At 47.3% G+C, this 18,193-nt stretch overlaps 1 protein-coding gene across 1 annotated transcript in view; it reads left to right on the top strand.

The window, feature by feature from the left end:
• Positions 1–18,193, top strand: part of LOC139234764 (rho GTPase-activating protein 25-like) — an 86,136-nt gene that overhangs the window by 54,095 nt on the left and 13,848 nt on the right. Inside the window, exons 5-8 of the mRNA XM_070865456.1 lie at positions 6,849–7,056; positions 9,269–9,401; positions 12,012–12,085; positions 16,278–16,399. Coding sequence (XP_070721557.1) covers positions 6,849–7,056; positions 9,269–9,401; positions 12,012–12,085; positions 16,278–16,399 — 537 coding nt within the window. The remainder of the gene's footprint in view (positions 1–6,848; positions 7,057–9,268; positions 9,402–12,011; positions 12,086–16,277; positions 16,400–18,193) is intronic.

Raw genomic sequence — 18,193 nt, 5'->3', positions numbered from 1 at the left:
TTCGCAAATTGGATGCCGTGTTTCCCACATTTAACAGTGACTGCAATCCAATAAATACTTAATTGGCTGTAAAGTACTTTGAGGTGTCCGGTAGTCGTGGAAGGCGCTATATCAATGCAAGTCTTTCTTTCTTTTGAAGGCAGTGGACTGTGATTAGCACCACAATAGTTGGGTGTGTGTTAAACAGGTGAGACGGGAGAGTCGACTCCCTGCGATTTGTTATTCTTCAGCCCCTTGCATAGTGGTATTCTGAATAATGGACTGAACTCAACAGAGACACTGTGGATGAACACTGGTGTTGAAGCCCTGTAACTAAGCCCTGTGGCCAGTCAATTGCCTGGCATATGTCTGTGCGTCAGACTTTACAGCAGCTTTGGAATTTACCTGTCACAGGTATGACTGCAACCAACTGGAGTGGATGCGCATGGGACTAAAATCATGAACAGGTCAAAGTTAGTCTGCTCGAGGAACAGCACCTCATCTTTCATTTAGGCACTTTACAGCCTTCTGGACTCAACATCGAGTTCAACAATTTCAGAACGTAACCGCTGCCAATCTTTGCCCCCCCCCCCCCCCCCTCCACCTCCCCCTCAGAACCTGTTTCTTTCTTTTTTTCTCCTTGTCTCCAATGGCAGTTGGTCATTATCCCGCCATTCACACCCTATCTAGACTAATGTTTTTCTAACTTGTACTATTACGAGTTAAATTTGGCCCATCATCCCCTTTGTCCCTCTGATCTCTCCTGTCTTCCACCCTATCACGGACCTTCCCTTTTGTTCTTTCTTCCCCTCCCCCTTTCAGTGCGTGTTACGAAATCTCTTCAGTTCTGATGAAGGGTCATCGACCCGAAACGTTAACTCTGCTTCCTCGCCACAGATGCCGCCTGACCCACTGAGAGTTCCAGCATTTTCTGTTTTCATTCCAGATTCCAGCATCTGCAGTATTTTGCTTTTGTCAAAGTGAGTTTGGTTTCCAATGACTTTAACCAGCCGAAGGGACTCCGTGGTTGGCATTTAACCGGCCGGAGGGACTCCGTGGCCGGCGTTTAACCGGCTGAAGAGACTCCGGGGCCAGCCCAGGACAACACAGGAAACTACCCGCAACTACTGCTCAACACACCCAGCTTGCACTCAGGCCCCCGGCGGCATCCAGGCCTCTCCCCCACGGTGTCCAGGCCTCTCCCCAGCGGCGTCCGAGCATTCGGTCCCCCTTCGGGGATTATTGGGCCTCTACTTCCCCGCGGTGCTCCGGGTGTGGCCTGGCCAGGGCTTTGTGCAGCTGCAGAGGGCTGGCAGTGCCCATGGAGCAGTGCCAAGGGAGTAACCTACTACTGACTTACATTTTAAATTTTTAATCAACTTTTAAACTTTTAATCAACTTGAGAAACTTTTTAAACAATTTGGGAAAACTTTTAAACTTTTAAACAACTTGGAGAATTTTTTTAAAAATCCTCTGGGGAAACTTTAAATAACTTTGGAAAACTCTTATTTTTTTAAACTTTGGCAGAAACTTTTAAAACATCCCTCGGAGCTCCAGCGGGCAACTGACCTTCTTAATGCCTGCCTCCAACCAAGCCTTGGGCCACCTACCATCAAGGGCGCTACTCGGAGCCAAGCTTGCGGCCAACATCTCGCCGTAGGCAACTATGCCCATACAGCAGTGCCTGGTCTCCAGTCGTCTTGGACCCCCTTGCCACTGGACCAAGACCTTGCTCAGCTAAGCCCGTGTGGTGGCTGGTGTGCAACGGCCACTGCATGTTAAAAGAACTCACGCACAGGCATCTTCCACTCCGTTAAAATGAAATTCGGGACCTGGAATGTCAGGACCCTCATGGACAACTCCAACAGCGACAGGCCGGAACGCCGCACCGCCATAGTTGCCCGGGAACTTAGACGCTTTGACATCGACATCGCCGCCATAAGCGAGACCCAGCGGGGGCAGGGGAAAGCCAGCTCAAGGAACAAGGTGGAGGTTACACCTTTTTACTGGAAAGGAAAATCAGAGGAAGAACGCCGCCTTCACGGAGTCAGCTTCGCCATCAAAAATGAGCTGGTCGACCGCCTCAAAGACTCCTCCTGCGGGGTTAATGAATGCCTCATGACTCTTCGACTCACCCTATCCCGGAACCAATGCGCCACAGTCATCAGTGCGTACGCCCCAACACTCGATGCAATGGGTGACACCAAATTGGGTTTTTATTCCAATCTCAAAAAACCCCTGTCCCGTGTCCCCATGGGTGACAAATTGATCCTCCTGGGTGATTTCAACGCCAGGGTCGGCAAAGACACAACCCTCTGGGGAGGCGAGATTGGCAGAGAGGGGGTAGGGAAAGCCAACTCCAGCGCTACCCTACTCCTGACAAAATGTCTGGAACACAAACTCCTCATCACCAACACCCTGTTCCGCCAGAGGGACAAATACAAGGCATCATGGCAACACCCTCGCTCCAAACACTGGCACCTGCTCGACTATGTCATCGTCTGAGCCAGGGATCGCAAGGATGTGCGCATCACCCGCGCCATGACAGCAGCTGACGACTGCTGGACGGACCACCGCCTAATCCGATACATCATCAACATTAATATAGCCCTAAAGCGGAGGGGGCAGCAGAAGCAGTGCTGCAAAAAAGTCAATGCCGGGGCACTTAAAGACCCAGCTAAGGAAGACCTATACAGCCAGCTTCTCACAGCTAACCTGGCGCGCCTTGATGACCCTGAGATGCTGAATGCCCACAGCGCTTGATCTGTCCTCCAGGCCTCCATAACCAGTGCCTGTGAAGAGACACTTGGTCACTCAACCAGAAAACATCAGGACTGGTTTGATGAGAATGATCAGGGGATCCAAGAACTAATAGATCGCAAGCGCAGAGCATTTCTGAGCCTCAAGCAACAACCCAACACGGGAGCAGCAATTCAACATTACAGACGGCTCAAGGCTGAGGTCCAACAAAAAACCCAGGACCTAAAGAACAGGTGGTGGATGGAGAAAGCACAGGAGATATAACAACTGGCCGACAGCCATGATATGTGAGGATTCTTCATCGCAGTCAAGGCCACTGACGATCCAAACTCCCAAGGCCCCACTCCACAGCCGGCCAAGAATGGGGAAACACTCATCAAGGACACCGAGGCAGTCAGGGCCCACTGGAAGGAGCACTTTGAAGATCTCCTCAATCGAGACTCTGCCTTTGACTCGAGTGTTTTTGACTCCATCCTGCAGCATGCAACCTGCCACCATCTCAGTGAAACCCCAACATTGCATGAGGTAGGAAAAGCCATAATACAGCTCAAGAACAACAAGGCTACGGGAGCGGATAGAGTCCCTGCTGAGGCACTAAAGTATGGCGGAGAGGTGCTGTTGCCGTGGATACATGACCTCATCTCTCTCATATGGAGGGAGTAGAGCATGTCTGGAGATCTCAGAGATGTAGTGATCATGACCATCTTTAAAAAAGGGGACAAGTCCAACTGCGGCAATTACAGGGGAATCTCCCTGCTATCAACCACTGGGAAAGTTGTCACTAGAGTTCTCCTCAAACGTCTTCTCCCTGTGGCTGAGGAGCTCCTCCCAGAGTCGCAGTGCAGAGTTTGTTCTCTACGGGGCACAATGGACATGATCTTTGCAGCATGGCAACTGCAGGAAAAATGCAGGGAGCAGCGCCAGCCCTTCTATATGGCTTTTTTCAACCTTACAAAGGCCTTTGACACTGTCAACCGTGAGGGTCTATGGAGCATCCTCCTCCGTTTCAGATGCCCCCAAACGTTTGTCAACATCCTTCGCCTGCTTCACAACAACATGCAGGCCGAGATCCTTACCAACGGATCCATTACAGACCCAATCCACGTCCGGACCGGGGTCAAACAGGGCTGCATCATCTCTCCAACCCTCTTCTCAATCTTCCTCGCTACCATGCTCCACCTCATAGTCAGCAACCTCCCAGCTGGAGTGGAACTAAACTACAGAACCAGTGGGAAGCTGTTTAACCTGCGCATCCTCCAGGTCAGGTCCAAGATCACCCCAACCTCTGTTGTTGAGCTACAGTACGCGAACGACGCCTGCGTCTGTGCACATTCTGAGGCTGAACGCATGGGCCTTACGCTAAACATCCATAAGACAAAGGTCCTCTACCAGCCTGTCCTCACCACACAGCACTGCCCCCAGACATCAAGAACCATGGCATGGCCCTCGACAACATGGACCATTTCCCATATCTTGGGAACTTCTTATCAACAAAAGCAGACATTGATGTGGCGATTCAACACCGCCTCCAGTGCGCCAGTGCAGCCTTCGGCCGTCTGAGGACAAGAGTGTTCGAAGACCAGATCCTCAAATCTACCATCAAGCTCATGATCTACAGGGCTGTAGTAATACCCGCCCTCCTGTATGGCTGAGAGGCATGGATGATGTACGGAAAACACCTTAAGTCGCTGGAGATATATCACCAATGATGTCTCCGCAAGATCCTACAAATTCCCTGGGAGGACAGGCGCACCAACATCGTCATCCAGGCTAACATCGCCAGCATTGAAGCACTGACCACACTCGCTCAGCTTCGCTGGGCAGGCCACATAGTTCGCATGCCAGATTCGAGACTCCCAAAGCAAGTGCTCTATGTGGAGCTCCTCCACGGCAAATGAGCCAAAAGTGGACAGCGGAAACGTTACAAGGACACCCTCAAAGCCTCCCTGATAAGTGCAACATCCCCACTGACACCTGGGAGTCCCTAGCCAAAGACCACCCTAAGTGGAGAAAGTGCATCCGGGAGGGCACTGAGCTCTTCGAATCTCAACACCGAGAGCATGAAAAGGTCAAGCGCAGGCAGCAGAAAGAGCATGCAGCAAACCTGTCCCACCCTCCCTTTCCCTCAACGACTATCTGTCCCACCTGTGACAGAAACTGTGGTTCTCGTATTGGACTGTTGAGCCACCAAAGAACTCACTTCAGGAGTGTAAGCAAGTCTTCCTCGATTCCGAGGGACTGCCTATGATGATGATGACTATTACTGCTGCACTCACAGCACTACACGGTGTCTCCTCTTTCTGATACGGATACAGTTGTCGACAGTTTAGCTCAGTATCTTTGTACAAGCACCAGGAATTCCACTTGGGCTTCCTCTGATCCGCAGCCAAAACCTTGGTGGAAATCCCGTGTACACATCTGGTTGGCATTTTCATTGATCTTTCATCAAAGATTCAGCAGCAGATTGGCGGAACAGCCCAGGAAATTCCTGCCGGTTGTATTTTGTCTCTAGATAGAAAGAAAGAACTTGCATTTATATAGCGCCTTTCATGACCTCGGGATGTCCCAAAGCGCTTTGCAGCCAATGAGGTACTTTTATTTAAGTGTCGTCACTGTTCTAATATAGAGAAACACAGCAGCCAATTTACACACAACAAGCTCCCACAAACAGCAATGAAATAAATGATCATATCATTTGTTTTATAGGTGTTGGGTGAGAGATCAATATTGGCCATGACAACGGGACCATTCCCCTACACTTCTCTGAATAATGCCGTGGGATCTTGCAAATTCACCCGAGAGGGCAGACAGGGGTCAGGTTTGGCGTCTCATCTGAAAGACGGCACCTCCGACAGTGCAGCACTCACTGAAGTGCTAGCCCAGATTATGCACCCAAGTCTCTGGTGTCGGGACTTGAACCCACAATCTTCTGACTTGTGGGCGAGAGTGGAGACACTAAGCCATGGCTAGATATCTTCAGTGTCCTTTGGAAAGAGAAAATACAGCATTTGCCTGCATTGGCATGTGTCTGTGAATTTCCTTGGAGCTGTTCCCAGGAGTAAGTAAGAGTCTCCACTGCTCTTCCGGTAAAGTTATGGCGGTGGGGAGGGAACAGCTTCAAGGACATGACCATGGTGTCCAAAACTGAGCCAACTTTTATGATTTTAACAGTATATACTGGTGTCTAAATCCAACAGTGAATCTGGACAGCTGATGAATTGCTTGAAATGTATGCATAACATGAACAGACTCTTGTATCAAGCTAGGATTTTATATATAAGCAGGGGATAACGCTGGTAAAGTGAAGATTGGCTGATTGGAGCCTCTGTATTCAGTATGCAAGAACGCACACCCTTCACTTCAGACCTTCCAAAACTGTTAATACAAAACCAGAGGTCACAGATTTAAAATCATTTGGCAAAAGGTCCAGAGGGGAGATGAGAAGAATTGTTTTTCACTCAGAGAGTTTTGGGGATCTGGTACGCTCGAGCTGAAAAGGTGGTGGAAGCTGATTGTATCAATAATTTTCAAAGGGATTTGGACAGGTACTGGAGAATGTGGAACTTCCAGGGTTGCGGACACAAAGCGGGGGCTGTGCGACAAACTGCATAGTTTCAGAATAAGGGGGTCACCCATTTAAAACGGAAATGAGGTGGAATTTCTTCTCCCAGCGGGTGGTGAATTTTTGGAATTCTCTGCCCCAGAGAGCTGCGGAGGCTGGGTCAGTGAATATATTTAAGGTGGAGATAGACAGGTTTTTGAACGATAAGGGAGTCAAGGGTTATGGGGAGCGGGCGGGGAAGTGGAGTTGAGTCCATGATCAGATCGCCATGATCTTATTGAATGGCGGAGCAGGATCGAGGGGCCAAATGGCCGACTCCTGCTCTTGTTTCTTATGTTTATATGCTCTTTAAAAAAGGCGGCACAGGCACGATGAGCCGAATGGCCTCCTTCTGAGCTGCAAGTGTCTACGATTCTATGAAGTGTATCAGGCCCAAAGTTGATAGTATCACCAGGTTCTGTTTCGCGCAAATCCATCAAGCTGCAAGAAATGTAAAGTGTCAGAGATCAGAATATCTTCTTCACTTTAAGCCTTACTCTGTCCTCAGCTGTCTTTGGCCAACGTTTGGCTGACACGGTAGCGTATGAGCAGAAGTTTGGGCCTCACCTGGTACCCATTATAGTGGAGCAATGCGCAGACTTCATGAGGGAGCACGGACTGAACGAGGAAGGAATCTTTCGGTTACCCGGGCAAGACAACCTTGTGAAAGAACTGAGGGATGCCTTCGACTCTGGAGAGAGGCCGTCTTTTGATCGGTAGGCAAATAGCCACTTTTAAACAATGAGCGAGCTCGTCTTACAGCACTGCACTGCTCAAGCCCATTACCAATTGGCGATATGACACACGACACTAGGGTTCATCTTAACGTTAGGCGGTGGAGTAAAATGGGCCAGATCCGTCATCCATCGTCCGCCATACACCTCTCCCGATCTTACTTTCCATTGAGGTCATCGGGTAATATTAAAAACATCAACGGCAATAAAAACCGGATGGGGTGCGAAATCTGATGGCTCTTCACAATCACACGTTTTACACTATCACACAAACTCAAAATTACCTACAGTGTTATGGTATTCCTTACCCAAGGAAAGACATACTTGCCTTAGAGGAAGTGCACTGAAGGTTTCTGGGATGACAAGATTGCCCTATGAGGAGAGATTGAGCAGACTTGGCCTATATTCGCTTGAGTTTAAGAAGGTGATTTAATTGAAACATGTAAAATTCTTACAGTGCTTGACAGGGTAGATGCAGGGAGGATGTTTCCTCTGGCTGGGGAGTCTAGAACCAGGGGTCACAGTCTCAGAATAAGGGGTCGGCCATTTAGGACTGAGATGAGGAGAAATTTCTACACTCAAAGGGCTGTGAATCTTTGGAATTCTCTACCCCAGAGGGCTGTGGAGGCTCAGTTGTTGAGAATATTCAAGACAGAGGTTGATAAATTTGGGGGAACAAAGGGAATCAAAGGATAATGGGATAGTGTGGGAAATTGGAGTTGAGGTAGAAGATCAGCCATGATCTAATTGAATGGCGGAGTAGGCTTGGGGGGCTGAATGGCCAACTCCTGCTCCTAATTCTTATGTTCTTATGTAGGGAACCATGGCTTTGATTCAAAGTCTTATATTCGCTTCACAACCAGGAACTTGATCCTGTACAGCTCTTCAGTGTTTGGGGTGGAGGAATGCGGTTGGGGAAGAATAGAGGGAGCTTCAGCTGCATCTAACTCATGGTATATATGGCCTAGGAGTGATTCACGGTAGCATTGGGTGCCCAGAGTGACCAGGTATTCAGCACTGACATTACATACAAACATACAGGTAACGACTCTGTGGTCCATCCAGCCTATCCCACACAATTGTGATACCTTGTGCATCACACTATATGCACTCTCCACCCCACCCGAAACTATGTTCATGAATAGTCTCCCTTCTAATCCCATAAGGACATATGGACATAAGAACCAGGAGCTGGAGTAGGCCTTTCGACCCCTCGAGCCTTTCAATATCATGGCTGATCTTCTACCTCAACTCCACTTTCCTGCATTATCTGCATATCCCTTGATTCCCTTAATATACAGAAATCTATTGATCTCTGTCTTGAATATACTCAACGACTGAGCCTCCACAGCCCTCTGGGGCAGTGAATTCCAAAGATTCACCACCCTCTGAGTGAAGAAATTTCTCCTCATCTCAGTCCTAAATGGCCGACCCCTTATTCTGAGACTGAGATCCCTGGTTCTAGACACCCCAGCCCAGGGGAAACATCCTCCCTGCATCGACCCTGTAAGAATTTTGTATGTTTCAATGAGATCACCTAAACTCTAGAGATTACAGGCTTAGACTACTCAATCTCTCCTCATAGGACAATTCTCCCATTCCCAGGAATTAGTCTGGTGAACCTTTGTTGTACTCCCTCTATAGTAAGTATATCCTTCCTGAGATAAGGAGACCAAACTGTGCACAATGCTCCAGGTGTGGTCTCACCAGGGCCCTATATAACTGCAGTAAGATGTCTTTACTCTTGTGTTCAGATCCTCTTGTAATAAAGGCCAACATATCATTTGCTTTCTTAATTGCTTGTTGTGTACAGAACTGAACTCAATTTAAGGTGTAAATCAATTGGGGAAAATAAGATGTGCCAGACATCAGTGCTCGTCACTGAGAGAAGATATACATCCCAGACTGGGTTAAGGGAAATTTAGAAGGGAAATTGCCATGTGATCCCCATTTAACCTATGCAATTTCATCCAGTGACTGACTTTAACCTGTAGTGTGTAAAATTCATTCCCGGCAATGAAAACTTTGTAATAAATTACAAGTGGCTAGGTCCAGAGATGCCTTTATCTCATGGTAAATGAGCTTAAATCTGTAGGTTTATCTGTGAGTAAGTTCTTTGAAACCCTTCCTTTCCTGTGGAGTTTGTAGTATCGTGATTCAGAGTTCCTATATTGAAACTTCCCTTTTCTTCCAGGGATACAGATGTGCACACCGTGGCCTCCTTGTTCAAGCTTTACCTCAGGGAACTCCCGGAACCAGTGATCCCATGGTCCCAGTACGAAGATTTCCTCGCCTGCAGCCAGATAATGAGCAGCGATGAAGAGGGGGTGTGTTGTCATTCTACCTGTGGTTCTCTATCTCTGCCTTCCAAAGCATAGCCTTGATGATATACAACAACAACTTGTACTTTTATAGCGCCTTTAACATCGTGAAACGTCTCAAGGCGCTTCACAGGATTGTTATGAGATTTTAAAATTTGGCACCGAGCCACATAAGGAGATATTAGCACAGGTGACCAAAAGCTTGGTCAAAGAGATTAGTTTTAAGGAGCGTTTTGAAGCAGGAAAGAGTGGTAGAGAGGTTTGGGCAGTAAATTCCAGAGCTTGGGGCCTAGGCAACAGAAGGCACGGCCACCAATGGTTGAGCGATTATAATCGGGGATGCTCAAGAGGGCAGAATTATAGGTCTCCCTTGTGTGTTTTGAAAAACGGACAAAACTCAGTGCAGGATACTAATTAATGCTTGAAAACAGTAGGCGAGAGGACATGGTAAACAAATAAATGGTTGTTGGGTGCTGACAAGCTTAGATTATAGGAGAAAAGGGGGTCGGAGGAGTTCTGTGGTTCAGAGACCGAGTAAAGCAGGATTTGGAGTTGGTGATCCACAAGGACTGTTGATGGAGAGAGGAAGAAAGTGTGCACACCCCTCCTGTTCCTCATCATTCTTCATCAGTCGAGTTCCGGCAGTACTTGTCGTCAGGCAATGGGATTGTGAGGGGTTCCACAGCCAAGCTCATTGATGAGCCAACACCTAACATTCATGGTGGGATTTCCCCAGCTCAGGATCCTGCCCATTTCTTCGAAATGGCTCAGCCCCAAATTGGACCTTGCACCTTCCACACCGAGCCTTTAGGGCGAGTGCCTCATCGTATTGTTCCGGTGAAATCTGAAATAAGAGATGGATGAAGCTGTACGTTGATAGATTGAAGGAATAGATTCCGTTCAGTTGGCTCAAGATAGTAAATACAAACCTAGTTAGAGTTGCCTTCTGTTGCCAAGGCCCTGATCTCTGGAAATCCCTGCATAAAACTCTCCGCCTCTCTCTCCTCCTTCAAGACACTCCTTAAAACCTATCTCTTTGACCAAGCTTTTGGTTACCTGCCCTAATTTCTCCTTATGCGGCTCTGGGTCAAATTTTATGGCCTCCTGCGAAGCGGCTTGGGATGTTTCACTACGTTATAGGCGCTGTAAAGATACAAATTGTTGTTGAACAGCCAAGCCATCTCTGATAAAACATGGTAGATACGGTGCCACACTTCAGGAAGTCACACTGGAGAATCAGCAACAGAGAGTTAAGTGAGAATGTTGGTTGTGGTTCAGAATTAAAGCAGGTGGGAAGACAGAAGTAATCCCCTCCCAATAATGATAGTTGCTGCTGCACAAAAGCAGAGATATGTGTGTGACATGTTGCTACAGGTTCAATGGGTACAGCCAATTCTGCGGCAACCAGCTACGTCCCAGGGGCTGAATGGATTCAGTGCCAACACAGAGTTATTTTAAGAACATAAGAATATAAGAAATAGGAGCATGAGTAGGCCACATGGCCTCTTGAGCCTGCTCCGCCATTTATTACGATCGTGGCTGATCCGATCATGGACTCAGCTCCATTTCCGTGCCCGCTCTCCGTAACCCCTTAAACCCTTATTGGTTAGAAACAGTCTATCTCTGTCTTAAATTTATTCAATGTCCCAGCTTCCGCAGCTCTCTGAGGCAGCGAGCTCCACAGATTAACAACCCTCTGAGAGAAGAAATTCCTCCTCATCTCAGTCTTAAATGGGCAGCCCCTTAGTCTAAGATTATGCCCCCTAGTTTAGTCTCCCCTATCAGTGGAAACATCCTCTCTGCATCCACCTTGTCAATCTCATAATCTTATACGTTTCGATAAGATCACCTCTCATTCTTCTGAATTGCAATGAGTAGAGGCCCAACTTCCTCAACCTTTCCTCATGTCAACCCCCTCATCTCCGGAATCAACCTAGTGAACCTTCTCTGAACTGCCTTCAAAGCAAGTATATCCTTTTGAAAATATGGAAACCAAAACTGTATGCAGTATTCCAGGTGTGGCCTCACCAATACCCTGCATAACTGCAGCAAGACTTCCCTGCTTTTATACTCCATCCTCTTTGCAATAAAGGCCATGATTCCATTGGCCTTCCTGATCACTTGCTGTACCTGCATACTAGCCTTTTGTGTTTCATGCACAAGTACCCCAGGTCCCGCTGTACTGCGGCACTTTGCAATGTTTAAGCCCTCACCTTGCGGTGCGGCGCGATCATAAGCTGCACAAATACGACTATACTCTCAGCACCTGTATTGGGAAATGGCCCCTGATCCTTAAAATTATGATTAGAAACTGAAATATCCTGTGGATCTTTTTAAAATGTCACTTTGAATTTTATGGGGGTGATGCAATGATCAAGAACAGGTTGTTGCCTGTGATGTTCAGTCTCCTTTTCAAGGAGACATTTTGTGCATCACTGGGAGAGGTTCTGTCGCGTAGTTCCCCAGGAAGGTGGGCCAGAATCTAACGCAAATTAACCCTTTGAATCCTTTCTTCTGGTACCAGCAGTTTGCGGGTAAAAGAGGCAAAATGTACTTTGTGCCGACCTGTTCGGACACCCGACTGATGCTAAGAATTGTTAACTTTTCTCTCGACAGGGGCAGCAGGAGGTGATGAAACAGGTGTCATTGTTACCTCAGGCAAACTACAACCTGCTCAGCTACATCTGCAGGTAGGGTGGTCACACCCGAGGCGCTCGACACGCACACTCCCTTCGATTGTTGCATACTTCGGCCTTTGCTTCACCTGGTGTTGGAAAATCAGAATGTCGACTCTCGACCGAGGGCTATGGGACTGGAGGGATATGAGGTAGCAAATAGAGGGATATGGGGTTGGGAATAGAGGGATAAGGGATTGGGAATAGAGGGATATGGGATTGGGAATAGAGGGATATGGGATTGGGTGTAGAGGAATGTGGGATTGGGAATAGAGGGATATGGGATTGGGAGTAGAGGAATGTGGGATTGGGAATGGAGGAACTTGGGATTGGGAATAGAAGGACATAGGATTGGGAGTAGAGGGACATGGGATTGGGCGTAGAGGAATGTGAGATTGGGAATGGAGAGATTTGGGGCTGGGAATAGAAGGATATTGGTCTGGCCGCAAGAGATGAACTAATTGGTGAAGACTCTGGATATGAACTTGCAAGATTGGAGAAAGGATGGACTTTCCCAATCAGAGTATGGAATCAATATCTCCTCATGGACTTTCTCTGAGAGAGCACATGGCCAACCAAGCAGATAAGGATATAACAGGCAGAGGATATGATGCGACTCTTTTGCCAGGAATGGGCTGATCTGGTCTGGGTCTCCAGATAGGATTTCCCATGGTTTCCTCCGCATGTACCACTTATTATACAATTCGGGGGATGGTAGCACAGTGGTTATGCCAATGGACTAGTAATCCAGAGGCCTGGACTAATGATCTAGAGACATGAGTTCAAATCCCATCATAGCAACTGGGTAACTTAAATTCAGTTAATTAAATAAATCTGGAATAAAAAAGCGAGTAATAGTAATGGTGACCATGAAACTACTGGATTGTTGTAAAAACCCATCTGGTTCATTAATATCCTTCAGGGAAGGAAATTGGCTTCTTTACCCGGTCTGGCTTATATGTAACTCCAGACCCACAGTAATGTGGTTGACTCTTAACTGCCCTCTGAAATAGCCATTCAAGAAGGCGGCTTACCACCACCTTCTCGAGAGCGATTTGGGATGGGCAATAAATGCTGGCCTTGCAGCGATGCCCACATCCCGTGAATGAAATTTAAAAAAATTCTACAAGTTGGATTCAAATTTCAGTTTAAAATGGGAATGATTACTGATTCATCCGATGTGGTAAATCTTTAATGCAAATGACAGGGTTTGGATAGAGGAAATTAAGAGTAACTGTTTCCAATGGCTGAAGGGTGGATAAGCAGAGGGCACAGATTTCAGGTGATTGGCAAAAGAACCAGAGGCATTATGAGGGAAAACTTTTGTTAATGCAACGAGTAGCTAGGATTTGGAATGCGTTGCCTGATGTGGTGGTGGAAACAGATTCAATAGTAGCCTTCAAAAGAGAATTGGATAAATACTTAGAGAAAACATAGAAAACATGCAAAATATGTGCAGGAGTAGGCCATTCGGCCCTTCGAGCCTGCACCACCATTCAATAAGATCATGGCTGATCATTCACCTCAGTACCCCTTTCCTGCTTTCTCTCCATACCCCTTGATCCCTTTAGCTGTAAGGGCCATATCTAACTCCCCCTTGAATATATCCAATGAACTGGCATCAACATCTCTGCGGGAGGGAATTCCACAGGTTAACAACGCTCTGAGTGAAGAAGTTTCTCCTCATCTCAGTCCTAAATGACTTACCCCTTATCCTTAGACTATGTCCCCTGGTTCTGGACTTCCCCAACATCAGGAACATTCTTCCTGCATCTAACCTGTCCAGTCCCGTCAGAATTTTATATGTTTCTATGAGATCCCCTCTCATCCTTCTAAACTCCAGTGAATAGAGGCCCAGTCGATCCAGTCTCTCCTCATATGTCAGTCCTTCCATCCCTGGAATCAGTCTGGTGAACCTTCGCTGCACTCCCTCAATAGCAAGAACATCTTTCCTCAGGTTAGGAGACCAAAACTGAACACAATATTCCAGGTGAGGCCTCACCAAGGCCCTGTACAACTGCAGTAAGATCTCCCTGCTCCTATACTCAAATGCCCTAGCTATGAAGGCTAACATACCATTAGCCTTCTTCACCACCTGCTGTACCTGCATGCCAACTTTCAATGACTGATGAACCATGACACCCAGGTCTCGTTGCACCTCCCCTTTTCCTAATCTGCCGCCATTCAGATAATATTCTGCCTTCGTGTTTTTGCCCCAAAGTGGATAACCTCACATTTATCCACGTTATACTGCATCTGCCCACTCACCTAACCTGTCCAAGTCACCCTGCAGCCTTTTAGCATCCTCCTCACAGCTCACACCGCCACCCAGCTTAGTGTCATCTGCAAACTTGGCGATATTAAACTCAATTCCCTCATCCAAATCATTGATGTGTATTGTAAATAGTTGCGGTCCCAGCACTGAGCCCTGCGGCACCCCACTAGTCACTGCCTGCTATTCTGAAAAGGATCCGTTTATCCCGAATCTCTGCTTTATGTCTGCCAACCAGTTCTCTATCCACGTCAGTACATTACCCCCAATACCATGTGCTTTAATTTTGTACACCAATCTCTTGTGTGGGACCTGGTCAAAAGCCTTTTGAAAATACACCATATCCACTGGTTCTCCCTTGTCCACTTTACCAGTTACATCCTCAAAAAACTCTCGAATATTTGTCAAGCAGGATTTCCCTTTCATAAATCCATGCTGACTTGGACCAATCCCGTCACTGCTTTCCAAATATGCTGCTATTTCATCTTTAATAATTGATTCCAACATTTTCCCCACTACTGATATCAGGCTAACACGGTCTATTATTACCCACCTTCTCTCTACCTCCCTTCTTAAAAAGTGGTGTTACATTAGCTACCTTCCAGTCCATAGGAACCGATCAAAAGTCAATAGACTGTTGGAAAATGATCACCAATGCATCCAGTATTTCTAGGGTTACTTCCTTAAGTACTCTGGCATGCAGACTATCAGGCCCCGGGGATTTATCGGCCTTCAATTCCATCAATTTCCCTAACACAATTTGCCGCCTAATAAGGATTTTCTTCAGTTCCTCCTTCTCACTAGACCCTCGGACCCTTAGTATTTCCGGAAGGTTATTTGTGTCTTCCTTCGTGAAGACAGAACCAAAGTATTTGTTTAACTGGTCTGCCATTTCTTTGTTCCCCATTATAAATTCACCTGAATCTGACTGCAAGGGACCTACGTTTGTCTTCACTAATCTTTTTTTCTTCACATATTATCGAAGTTTTTGCAGTCAGTTTTTATGTTCCCAGCAAGCTTTCTCTCGTACTCTAGTACTCCCTCCCCGCCTCCTAATTAAACCCTTTGTCCTCCTCTACTGAATTCTAAATTTCTCCCAGTCCTCAGGTTTGCTGCTTTTTCTGGCCAATTTATATGCCTCTTCCTTGGATTTAACACTATCCTTAATTTCCCTTGTTAGCCACGGTTGAGCCACCTTCCCCATTTTATTTTTACTCCAGACAGGGATGTACAATTGTTGAAGTTCATCCATGTGATCTTTAAATGTTTGCCATTGCATATCCACCGTCAACCCTTTAAGTGTCACTCGCCAGTCTATTCTAGCCAATTCGCGTCTCATACCATCGAAGTTACCTTTCCTTAAGTTCAGGACCCTAGTTTCTGAATTAACTGTGTCACTCTCCATCTTAATAAAGGATTCTACCATATTATGGTCACTCTTCCCCAAAGGGCCTCGCACAACAAGATTGCTAATTAGTCCTTTCCCATTACACATTACCCAGTCTAGGATGGCCAGCCCTTTAGTTGGCTCCTCGACATATTGGTCTAGAAAACCATCCCTAATACACTCCAGGAAATCCTCCTCCACCGCATTGCTACCAATTTGGTTAGCCCAATCAATATGTAGATTAAAGTTGCCCATGATAATTGCTGTACCTTTATTGCACGCATCCCTAATTTCTTGTTTGATGCTGTCCCCAACCTCACTACTACTGTTTGGAGAAACAATTGCAGGGATTGTGGGGAAAGAGCGGGAGAGTGGGACTCACTGGATTGATCTTCGCGAGAGCCAGCGCGGACTGATGGGCCGAATGGTCTCCTTCTGTGCTGTACTATTCTATGATTCTTTGACAGTACATGTTTAGCCTTGGGGTCACTGGTCCCAGATCTACAAGAACGTGCAAAATGAATGTTTCTTCCCTGTTCCTCGGACAGGTTTCTCCACGAGGTCCAGCTGCACTCCAGCATCAACAAAATGAGCGTTGATAACCTGGCAACGGTCATCGGGGTGAATCTGCTCAGGCCCAAAATCGAAGATCCTGTGGCCATCATGCGAGGCAAGTCAAAGAGTCTTGAGCAAATTCTTCAGCCGTGCCTGAATCCGATGGTTCGTGCTGGTCCATGACGCTCTTGCTGGTGGGGGGCATCATCATCATAGGCAGTCCCTCGCAATCGAGGAAGACTTGCTTCCACTCTTAAAAATGAGTCCTTAGTTGAATGAACAGTCCAGTAATTACAGTCTCTGTCACAGGTGGGAGAGACAGTCATTGAGGGAAAGGATGGGTGGGACTAGTTTGCCGCACGCTCTTTCTGCTGCCTGCGCTTGATTTCTGCATGCTCTCGGCGACGAGACTCGAGGTGCTCAGCGCCCTCCCGGATGCACTTCCTCCACTTCGGGCGGTCTTTGGCCAGGGACTCCCAGGTGTCGGTGGGGATGTTGCACTTTATCAGGGAGACTTTGAGGGTGTCCTTATAACGTTTCCTCTGCCCACCTTTGGCTCGTTTGCCATAAAGGTGTTCCGAATAGAGCGCTTGCTTTGGGAGTCTCGTGTCAGGCGTGCAGACGATGTGGCCTGCACAGCAGAGCTGGTCGAGTGTGGTCAGTGCTTCAATGCTGGGGATGTTGGCCTGGTGGAGAACACCAATATTGGTGCGTCTGTCCTCCCAGGGGATTTGTAGGATCTTGCGATGGTAGGGGGCATGGCATGGATGGGGCACCCAAACACGTGGCACCACAGAGGGACAGGAAGTGGGCACAAGCCTGCCCACATGCCCATCTCAGCTGTGCCTTCTTCATGAAATGCTTAAAGGGAGGTCAAACTCTTCCCAACAGGGGGAGGGGGAAGGCAGGATATCAAAGGGTGTCCTAACTTGCACCAAGTCCCACTCACCCATCACCCCCTGTGCTCGTTGACCTACATTGGCTCCCGGTTTAGCAACGCCTCGATTTCAAAATTCAAATCCCTCCATGGCCTCGCCCCTCTATCTCTGTAAACTCCTCCAGCGCCACAAGCCCCCGATCATCTAATTCTGCTCTCTTGAACATCCCAGATGATAATCACTCAACTATTGGTGGCCATGCCTTCTGTTGCTCTGGAACTCCCTGCCTAAACCTCTCTACCTCTCTTTCCTCCTTCAAGACGCTGCTTAAAACATACCTCTTTGAAAAAGTTTTGGTCACCTGCGCTAATTTCTCCTTATGTGGCTCGGTGTCAAATTTTCATTAATCTCAATACTCCTGTGAAACGCCTTGGGACGTTTCATTACATTAAAGGCGCTATTTTAATACAAGTTGTTGTTATCGAGTATCGCGCCTTGGACAAGACTGTTCACATTCCAATCGCTGGTTAGGGTGGTATCAATAGACATCTGCGAACAGACCAGGTGCGTGGAAAGTCACGTCTGAGAGAGAGGGGAAGGTGAGAAGATAAATATCTCACAGGAAGAAACGACAATGCTTAGTCTGAACGAAGGAAAAACAAGAAAAAAAGACCTGCATTTCTGCAGTGTCACGTCACACCTCAGAAATGGCCCAATGCCCTTCACATGTGATGAACTGCTTTAAAGTGCAGTGATTGTTGCGATGTTGAAGAGCGGAGCAGTTATCCCCGGTGTCCTGGGCCCAATATTTATATCAATAACTTGTATTTATATAGCACCTTGAACATAGTAAAACGTCCCAAGGTGCTTTACAGCAGTGTTATAAGACAAAACAAATAAATTTGACACCGAGCCGCAAAAGAAGAAATTACGGCAGGAGGCCACAGAGGTAGGTTTTAAGGAGCTTCTTAAAGGAGGAAAGAGAGGCGGAGAGGTTTAGGGAGGGAGTTCCAGAGCTTGGGGCTTGAGGT

Source organism: Pristiophorus japonicus, chromosome 22, assembly GCF_044704955.1.
Source record: "Pristiophorus japonicus isolate sPriJap1 chromosome 22, sPriJap1.hap1, whole genome shotgun sequence".
Taxonomy (NCBI): domain Eukaryota; kingdom Metazoa; phylum Chordata; class Chondrichthyes; family Pristiophoridae; genus Pristiophorus; species Pristiophorus japonicus.
This window is presented reverse-complemented; position numbering and strand designations above follow the sequence as displayed.